At 38.8% G+C, this 10,000-nt stretch overlaps 1 protein-coding gene across 4 annotated transcripts in view; it reads left to right on the forward strand.

The window, feature by feature from the left end:
* LOC138030097 (tyrosine kinase receptor Cad96Ca-like) overlaps positions 1-9,439 on the forward strand; it is a 29,896-nt gene extending 20,457 nt beyond the window's left edge. For 3 of the 4 annotated variants that reach the window (XM_068877964.1, XM_068877965.1, XM_068877961.1), the window contains 12 exons: positions 392-451; positions 588-606; positions 1,011-1,053; positions 1,170-1,404; positions 1,697-1,807; positions 2,301-2,491; positions 3,028-3,150; positions 4,853-4,923; positions 5,321-5,361; positions 5,755-5,851; positions 6,774-6,873; positions 7,463-9,439. In XM_068877964.1, the coding sequence (XP_068734065.1) occupies positions 392-451; positions 588-606; positions 1,011-1,053; positions 1,170-1,404; positions 1,697-1,807; positions 2,301-2,491; positions 3,028-3,150; positions 4,853-4,923; positions 5,321-5,361; positions 5,755-5,851; positions 6,774-6,873; positions 7,463-7,531 (1,160 nt within the window). In that variant the 3' untranslated portion in view covers positions 7,532-9,439. The remainder of the gene's footprint in view (positions 1-391; positions 452-587; positions 607-1,010; positions 1,054-1,169; positions 1,405-1,696; positions 1,808-2,300; positions 2,492-3,027; positions 3,151-4,852; positions 4,924-5,320; positions 5,362-5,754; positions 5,852-6,773; positions 6,874-7,462) is intronic. The other variant, XM_068877962.1, reaches the window with a different exon arrangement.
* Positions 9,440-10,000: the final 561 nt, after the last annotated feature.

The raw sequence follows: 10,000 nt of genomic DNA on the forward strand, positions 1-10,000 counted from the left end.
GCGGCACGGATTTTAGCTCATATTTTTGCGGCTCTCTGCGTGACGACGACGTGAAATCACTAAATTTTAGGTTTTCACGACAACGTTAGCATGCAACAGAGAATCCTTCATTCTCTATTTTCACTCTGAAACCGCTCGTACCAATTTATTTTTAGGATACTTCGCCCACATTGTATGACGTGAACGAGATGGAATAATCGCGAAAGACTTTTACTAGAGCAAAGTTATATTTTGAGGTGACGTTTTCGTCGACGTCGCCGTCGTAGATCTTAAGCTCCCTACTGGCAACAGATGCCGTATAAAAGTTTGCGAAGTTAGGTAGTCAAGGTTAGATGTTTGACTGAGTTTATTTCAAAATAATAAAAATGCATATGGAAAATTTATTTTTAAGATCCGGTTCCCAAAAGCTTCCAATGCAGACGAGACAAGGTTTCCACAGAATTATCAACAGGCAAGTTTTGTTGACTTTTTGTAGAAGGCAAAAAAAACTTAGAGGCTATTAAGAGTATTCTTTTTCCTGAAGGGTCAATCGAATATAACCATACCACCATCCGTTTCTCAGTAATTTTCTACCATTTGTTTTCTAGGGACTGAAGGACAGAAAAGGTAATCAAGAGCTATTTGCTTTTAGTGTCGTATATTTGCTTCTCTCACTCCCAATAGCAAATGACTCAAAATCACCATTACATGATAACTTCCTTTCGTTAAGAATTTTCAGTTTTTGGGAGTCTACTAAGAGTAATGTAGGCCATTTTTTCCCGTTATACATCACACGAGCTCTATGTAAAGAGAATCAGACGTTCATGTGGGTTGCATATAGAAGTTACGCTATTGCTTGTTTCATAATATAATTATCAACAATAAGTTACACAGAGGCAGATGGAAGCCAAGTTTCATGTTATGATTAAAAATGACTTCAAAAAGTAACCTTCGTTTATCGTTTTCTTGCTGTTATTCTTTCTTTCTTTCATATTTATTTCTTTATTTTCCTTGTTTTTTTTTAAATAAAGGGCTTGTAAAGAGCCACCACATGCCAGTGGAACGGAAAACACGGTATACTTCCATGATGTGCAGTTCTGAGTCTGCTTTTTTCTTCACTTATGTTTTGTTTTCTATTATTATTTTACGAAACGGCGATCATTATTAAACTCGTTAAATTCTATTTTTAGCCTTCGGTGGAAATGGACAATGCTGGATACGAACAGCTCACCCCTCCCAATGGCTTGCAAGTAGGTCAATACGCCCCTCTTAATACTTCTGCACGCTCGTGGGAAATCCCCAGACATCATGTGACCATTGAGAAGGTTATTGGAAAAGGTGCTTTTGGTCAAGTTGCCAAGGCAACAGCGGATGGTCTCCAAGGAATGCCTCAGAAAACACTTGTTGCAGTGAAAATGTTGAAAGGTTAGTAGATGAGTCTTCAGACACGATTAAAATGATAGCTGTGTAGGTACAATTTCTGTGTTCATTTCATAGACAGTGAACTCCACTGAAAATACCCTTTCCACAATCTCGCCCCGTTTTAAAAATTGACATGATTTCATATCGTTTGTTGTGGATTATTTTTGCATCCTTAAAAGTGGCTTGTGGAGAGAAAAAACTTTTAGTCCATTTTTCCCTGTGGGTTCAAGAGGTTGCTCGTGCGAAACGTCAACCTTACTAAATGGAACTAAGTTTCTTTTTCGGCCTTCCGCAGCAGCTTCTCCCGAGTCAGACAAGAAATACTTATTATCAGAGCTTGAAGTGATGAAGACCTTGAAACCACATCCACATGTTATTAAACTTATAGGCTGCGTAACTCAATCAGGTAAGCTATAGGTTCTCATCGTGCGATAGCCACCTTTACTTATTAATGTTCGATGTCATTAGTAAACAATTATTGAATGAGGCTAAATATCGTATGAAGAATTGTCCAGATGGAAGATGTATTCCACTGACGGGAATAAAGCACTCTGGTATTTCCATAACTCTTCACACCGCATCGTCTCAAACCCGGAATTATTATTCTATTTTTTAATCCAAAATATTCACAGATGTATCAAAGTGTACTTGACAACTTTTTAAGGTGTTTTGAAAGTTCTGGTAAAAGGTAATTCGCCAAATATTCATTTCAGTGGCATTTGAGGTCACTATTTTACTACGAATGACGTTTTGTCGGCTGGCTTGCAACAGTTGTCTAAGGAGTGGCTATAAAATTTGTATTTTAGCGTATCTCGTGCTTACGACGGATAGACAGTTTCTTAAATGCCGTAAAGAAATGCATTTAGGGCCTTTCAATTTTCCTATGTCATCATTTGTAGAGCCATTCTTGGTGTTGATAGAATATGTCCCCCATGGTGATTTATTGGGTTACCTGAGAAAGAGCCGTGGTTTGCATGACACGTACTTCAAAGACCCAGATATCAAACCCCAAACCAGTCTGACGTCACAACAGCTGATGAAATTTGCTTGGCAAGTCGCTGATGGGATGCAATATCTTTCCTCAAGATCTGTAAGTTGGCTTATCGTTTCAGATACTTACAGATCTAGCGAACTCTATGTGGCCTCAGCAACGACTGCGCATGCCATGGCGACTATACTTCTTATAATGAAACTCTCCTGGTAAAGTGCTGATGAAATGAAGTAACTCTCTTTGAGAAATTTGGGTTTATTAATAGTAGTTGAAAGAAAGTAAAGCTCTCTCATATCTGTACCAGACCTAACCAAAACAACCACGAGGTTTTTCAGTGACTAACATAACATAACCAATTTTCGCGTGAAGAGATTCTCTCAATTGCTGCAATTAATTATTCCGTACCCAAGCTGCAAGCTACTCTGCTATCGACCTACTGCTCGGAATACTTATGATTCCCTGTACCAACGCATAATGCTGATAGGTCAGCTTTTCTCTAGGTTTACGTTTGGCAGATTCAAAGAAATTCCATCATAAGAAGCATTATAAAGTTAAGAAGGTGATTTCAACGAGTCTTCTCTATTCACTTATTCAGCTACAAAGTCTTGCTTCAATAACAACGTGTTTTACCGCAGATCATTCATAGAGATCTTGCAGCTCGTAATGTGTGGGTTGGAGAAAGAGAAATTTGTAAAGTGACAGACTTTGGAATGGCTAGAGATGTGGGCCAAGAAAACATTTATGAAAGAAAGACAAAGGTATAGTGAAAAATTACTAAGAGGGCAGAGCACAGGATGCAAAGCAAAAGGAAACTTACGTTCGTTTACCCTATTCAAACCATAACATGCAAACAAATCCATACGCGGTTAATTAAAAAATGGCCTTTGTTTGCAGTTTTCGAACCGTGTGCATGCAATTAAACAAAATGAAAAAAATTAACTTTCTTAAGTTCAAATAGTGTATGAATTCTCTGCAGGGGGGAGCGGGGTGGAGATTGAAAAAAACCTTCATCTTTCTCCACATAAAAGTACCAAGAACTGCAAGAAAACCAACCAGGAAAAAGGCGAAAAATACCCGGGCTTCTAAGAGCTTCCTAGCGTCTTTTTTTTTTCGGAAATACTTCAATATTATTTAGTTCACTATTGTCCAAGTTAACTTGTTTTTTATTGGCGGCATGAGGGAAAGTCAGGTCTCACTTGTGCAGTCCCTACATTAACATTACGCCCCGATGTGCACCGGGGTCTGTATCCTTGACTTGGTGCACGTTAAAAAAAAATTTATATCGCTCCCATTCTGGTGGAACATGAAAGAAACTTACTACAATACTGCTGGCAACAACATGGCGGCGATGATAAAGAAAGCAATACAAACTGTATCTAATAGAGCGGTTTTCAATTGAGTGTCGTAAAACCAAAACCAAAGTAATTACTTTGGCCAATCAAAAAGGACAGAGACAATCCAATAAACCAATCAAAACTCGAAGTACTTACACGTAGCCGGTACAAAGCGCGGGAAAATGTGCACGTACGAGCTACGATTGGTTTTGGTTTCACTTCTGATTGGTTGAAAAAGTGGCTCGAAACTTTGAACCAATCACTGATTGAGTAATGCAAAACCAAAGTGATTATCTAATTACTTTCGACACTCGATTGAAAACCACTACAAACTGCATTTTTTAACTACTCAATCTGTCATTTAGTGTAGTCTGCCCATATCCTGTTAATTTTATTAATACGTACTTGATGTTATTTTTTTATATAATGCAATACATGTATTTGTTATATAACCTATTCGCACTTTACTTCCTTTATTTTTTTTATCAAAATATATGTACATGTTCATGTCGATTAATTTCCCTTGGCAGTGACCAACTCGAAAGCTTAAGTTACTTTGGTCACTGCGTACATTTTGCTTAACTCATCACTTGTGTAATTTACTTGGGTGTTTTATCTCCTTACTCTTGCAATGTAGTTTAATGTACAAATAGAGTGGTTTTCAATGGAGTGTCGAAAATAATTAGTGAATTACTTTGGTTTATGATTACTTCACTCAGTGATTGGTTCAAAGTTCTCGCGCCATTTACGCAACCAATCAGAAGTGAAACCAAAACCAATCGTGGCTCGCACGTGCACATTTTCCCGCGCTTTGTGTCGGCTACGAGTAATTACTTCGAGTTTTGATTGGTTTACTGGAATGTCTCCGACCTTTTTGATTGGCCAATATAATTACTTCGGTTTTGGTTTTACGACACTCAATTGAAAACTGCTCTATTTGTAAGTAGTGCAAAAGAATAAAAACTGAAACACTGAAACTGGATATAACCCAGAGACAAGTCGTTAGAGAAAAGAAAAAGAGGTAAGCAAAGAATGCTGATACATTTTGTTTTATTTCAGCCCGAAGCCTGCATCTTTATGAATAACAATTAATAGTTGAAATGATTTCTTTTCTTGCAAACACAAGGGCCGCCTTCCTGCAAAGTGGACGGCATACGAAGCGCTTATGTATGGAACCTACACAACCAAGAGTGATGTGTAAGTTCTCGTACTCACGCCATCGCTTAACACCATCGCGTCATGTATATACTTACGATGACTTACTGACCGTGCTGATGAATATTGGCCCTTGGGCGTGGCAGTACAAAAAACGTTCAAACGAAAGTTTTTTTTTTTCAATTGAAACTATATTTAAGGAGCATTATGATACCTATATTTCATACCCATAGCATACTTACTGACGAAATAAGAACATTATAACTACGTAACTGACAATATTCAAACCTATGTCGATACCTTAACTTGACAAGTTATGTTTTATAAAACAATGCGTGTATTCTTCAGAAGTTACCTGCAAGGAATAAGGAGGGCATGGTTGATAAAAGTGATTGATGCCACTGAGTACATTAAATATCTTATTCTTGTTATCTTATAGGTGGAGCTTTGGAGTTCTTCTTTACGAAATTCTCACCATAGGTAAGTCATTGGTAAATAACAGCCACGGCACTTAAAATCGAGGAACTGTATTACCGAGAGATGGTTGTTTTGGAATTTTATAGTATAGAGCACCAAATAGGCCTTTTTCGATATATTAAAATTCAGCTTGAAAGAGAGGTTTAGAACACAAGGACAAAGGAAAGTGAATGATATGCAAATATTTTTCACCTTCATTCCAACGTGTTTCTGCCGTTTTTGTCTTCACTGCCTCACTATCAAGCTGACTATTTGATATCTTGAAAATGGCCTATTGAAACCAGTGATTGCATATATAATAAAATTCTCAATAATGGACGGTAAGTAGATAGTATATCCTAATTTCTGAATGTTCACCGTGACAAATGTTTGCAAGATGGTTATTTTTCTTTTAAGGTGGGTCACCATATCCTCGGATGGATGGCAGAGAAATTGCAAAGTTGCTCCAAGAAGGATACAGGATGCCCAAGCCACAACACGTGGACTATGAATTGTAACTATAACCCTTGTTTTTGGAAAGTTTCTGCTTTGATTGTTGCTCAATAACCATCCGTTATCATGCCAGAAGGATCATAACAGCGGCCTTTGATTGGCTCTAACATAGTTAATCGAGGGAATGGATATGAAACCTTAAATCCTTCAAAAGCGAGAACAATTGACCGTGACAGTGCACAATCTTTTGTTTTCGCTTCGCATGGGATCGCAATTTAGTTGCGCATAACTTAATTGAAAGATTTCATTGGGTATCTTTTCGAAAAATGGAATTTTACTTCCACGAGGAAATAAATGAAATTACGCTGATTGTGACATGCTTAGCTAGCAGGGTATTCCTGTCATCCGGGAATTTCTCTAGACCTTATCCAATGCAGAAGCTAGGCGTAGGGGCTCTTTCACTGACAAATGAAAGAGGGTCAAGATCACCCCCACCCCCCTTCCCTATTCTTAGTTTCTTGTGGATTGCGGGTGTGCTTGGATCATGTCTTCTATATTTGGGTATTTCGTAGTTTACCATGCTGATTTTAAATAAACAGCCTAGCCCAACAAGGCTTGGCCAGAGTATCCCAAACATATGTGTTACTATTTTTTGTGTCCCAGCAAACAGAGGCCGCCCAAAGGAACGCCTTGCCAACAATATCAGTCTTTATGCATGGAGCACGAAGCATAAACGGTGTGTTTTGTGCACCGTCAAGGTCAAAAATTTTAGGCAAAAACATGAAACTAAAAGATTTCTTGACTTTCGTAACCATCTGCATGCATTCACTATCGTTCTAATAGAACCATATCCTTTGTCCACTCACATTTCAAGGAGATTACCACGAAAAAAGTGAAGGAGCTTCCTATTGGTTGGAGAGATCAAACGATCATACCAATATTAATAAAACGTTTTGTCAAAATCTGTGCCCTACTACTTGTAGGTACAAAATAATGTTGTCTTGCTGGTTGGAAGACCCCAATGCCAGACCAACATTCCTGAATTTGAAAGACAAGCTGGAAAACATGGAAAATCAACATAAGGTGTGGATCTAAGTTCAGCACTGAGTATTAAGAAAACTAACTCAAATCATTAGATCTGTTTATTCGCATATTATCATCTTTAGAAGGCTCAAACCAATTTATTTCCAATACTGTCAGGAAACTTCACTGTTGTAAGGACTGACTCTGTAGCGATATATCACCGAAGCAGCTATGTTATAGTATCATGAAAAATGCACTTAATAGTGCGATTTTATAAGCTACCATAGCAACAGGCAATGCATCAAGAACACCCTATATTTTCCCCTTAAATAATGGTCTCCTCAGAGACAAACTTGAAAAGCCCAATTTCTTCATTACTGGAGAGTAATTCGTACGCTAAATAGAAATTGCTTTCAATGTTTGAAAAAAAGTCGCTGGAGTGGATTCAGAGCTATCTTCACAACTTGAATATTTAAGGTGACTCTAAACCAATCCAGATTGTTTGTTTTTCTAACTTGCATAGAGTTCTACTTTAGCCTGCCGATCATTTTATAGCAAGTAAATGGGGGTCACTGATCACGCTCACTGATGTCATCGCAAAAACAAATAATTTGTGCTCTACTTATGGTTTTTTTTTTTCGCTTTCCAGGAGTTGATCAACAATGACATTTATGACGATATACAGCTGTACGCGAGCGTGGAAGATTTGGCTGCATAAAATATCGAGTGAATGCCAAATGCAAGAATTTGCATGTTCTTTTAATTCAACTTAAGCCCCATTTATTTGCCAAAGTTCTACAATTATGTACAGATAATATAAGGCAGAAGTGAAGATTGCCATGGTATGGTCATTGCATGAGGAGAATTGTGGAATACAAAAAGTGATGGAAATGTAGGGAGAAGGGTAAGGACGAAGAGAGAGGCAGAAATTAAACAGAGATGATGAATAACATCGGGAAAGATCTCGGGTTGCAAACGTAGCCCCTGCTGACCTTTTAAGTTTTTATATCAAATGTATTCGTCCTTTGTTTTAAAGTTATATATATATATAGTTAGTACAGTAAGGTAGGGAGGGGATATATTAGCAACTGATTGCCTTAATTACTTAGGATCACCATCAGCCTATTCCGTTTGGATGGCGATTCATTAGACACATCTCAGAAATACAACAGACAAGGTTAATTTGGGAACAGAAATCAGCACAACTAAGCAATTAAGTGAAAATGTGGCTCAGCCAGGAATTGAACCTGGGTCTCCAGATTACCGGACGGATACCTTAACCAATCAGTGAGTGGTTAAGGCATCCGACCGTGGTTAAGTGGTTAAGTCCAATGGCGCGTAAGCGACCGGACAAGCTGAAACTGTAAAACTCCGCTGAAGAAGACATTAAAGTCGAAACCGGTCCGGATAATGGCTTGTTTTGGTTGAGACGGCTGGATCGACACCCAACCTTAAGTGTCCATCCTTAGTTTCCACTGCGAAACCGCAAGGGAGGTTCCGTTAAAGGAGTTGGGAAGCAGGCAGGATCTAGACCCCCTCTCCTGGCAAGAGAATTTCAGTGCAAATTATATATATAATTTGCAATATATAATTTTAAACAGAGGATCCAGTCTCCGGATCGAGTGGTCCGGGTTCGGGTCCTGGCCGGTGTCATTGTGTTGTGTTCTTGGGCAAGACACTTTACTCTCACGGTGCCTCTCTCCACCCAGGTGTATAAATGGGTACCGGCGAATTTAAAGCCGGGGGTAACCCTGCGATGAACTGGCATCCCATCCCGGGTTAGTAGAAATACTCCTAGTCGCTTCATGCTACAGAAACCGGAGATAAGCGCCGGCCTGATGGGCCTTCTAGGCTCGTAGCAGACGTTACCTTTACCTTAAGATTCGTCCAGTGATATTCTTGGCACGTTTTTCATAACAGTCTGCCAATATATTTAGGTGATGTTAGAGACACTTCAAATCAAGCCTTGTCACAGTTATATAAGGAGGCAAGAATTAACAGAGCGTTTATGCCTTGGCATCGTTCAGAATAGTAATCACAAACTTCACCACTTGGTATCAACAGCTGTTCTACAATACCGAGCAAATTTAGTTGGAGCACTTAGCGAATGGTCCAGAATCATCGTGTTACAAGATCGTAGCTTATACCACATCCCCCTCCCCCCAATTCACTGTTGTGTGAGAATTTTTCGGGCGACTACTAGTAGTTGTAAAAATCAACATTGAAGGAGGGGGAAAACGGGGATGGGTGTTCCAACAAATGTGACGAGTATTGCAGATGTTTGAGACGCATGTGAACGTTTTCAACGCCATTGTGTAAAACAGAGATACCAGCAAAGCTTTTATCAGGTGTAATGCAACTGCATCCTTTGGTTTATATGACCGCGTTAGCATTAATAGTAGCTCATGAATCTTCTATTTTCTATAGCTATAGCGTTTCCCATTTATAACCTTTTTATTATAGTTTACTCTTTTTACATGTAATCTCAATTTAGCATATATATTGATACATTTCGTATTTATATAGTTTACCTGCCACTTAAGTTTGTTTTTATTGTAAGTTATCTGCAAACCCAACCTGTTGGCTGCTCAGAATGGTTTTAATAAACTATCTATGTATCTATGTATCTATGTATCTATCATCTATCTATCTATCTATCTATCTATCTATCTATCTATCTATCTATCTATCTATCTATCTATCCCGGATAAAGGACTTGAAGGAAGCAAGTGGAGATGGCTGACAAGGATTGCTGATCCCATCTTGAGATGCGAAAAAGGCAAACTTAACTACTTAGAATAGTAAAGACTAAACCAGCAGCTTAGTAGCTTCAAAAAGTGATTTGCTTATGACTCTAAAAGACGCCACGTTTAGTGAGTAAGAGTAGATGTCTTTGTACCCTGTGAGCAGAGGCCCTTCGATCTTCCTAGTGGATACGTCGGGAAGAGCACGAGGCCTCTGCCAACCGCCTCGAAATGCGTTAAAAATTCAAATGTATTGTCTGTCACGCGTGACCAGTAAAACTAAAACAAACAGTCGGGATATTTTCGAACAACTCCAGAGGACCCCTTGCATAGATGGGACATATGATGTCATTTGACAAATATTCTGGGCCCCAGGGATGGAGATGTTTGATTCTTTTTACGAAGAGTGGGAGCTAAACAGATGTGCTCGTCTGTGCGGTAGT

The sequence above is a fragment of the Montipora capricornis genome, chromosome 13 (assembly GCF_036669925.1).
Source record: "Montipora capricornis isolate CH-2021 chromosome 13, ASM3666992v2, whole genome shotgun sequence".
In the NCBI taxonomy this organism is placed as follows: domain Eukaryota; kingdom Metazoa; phylum Cnidaria; class Anthozoa; order Scleractinia; family Acroporidae; genus Montipora; species Montipora capricornis.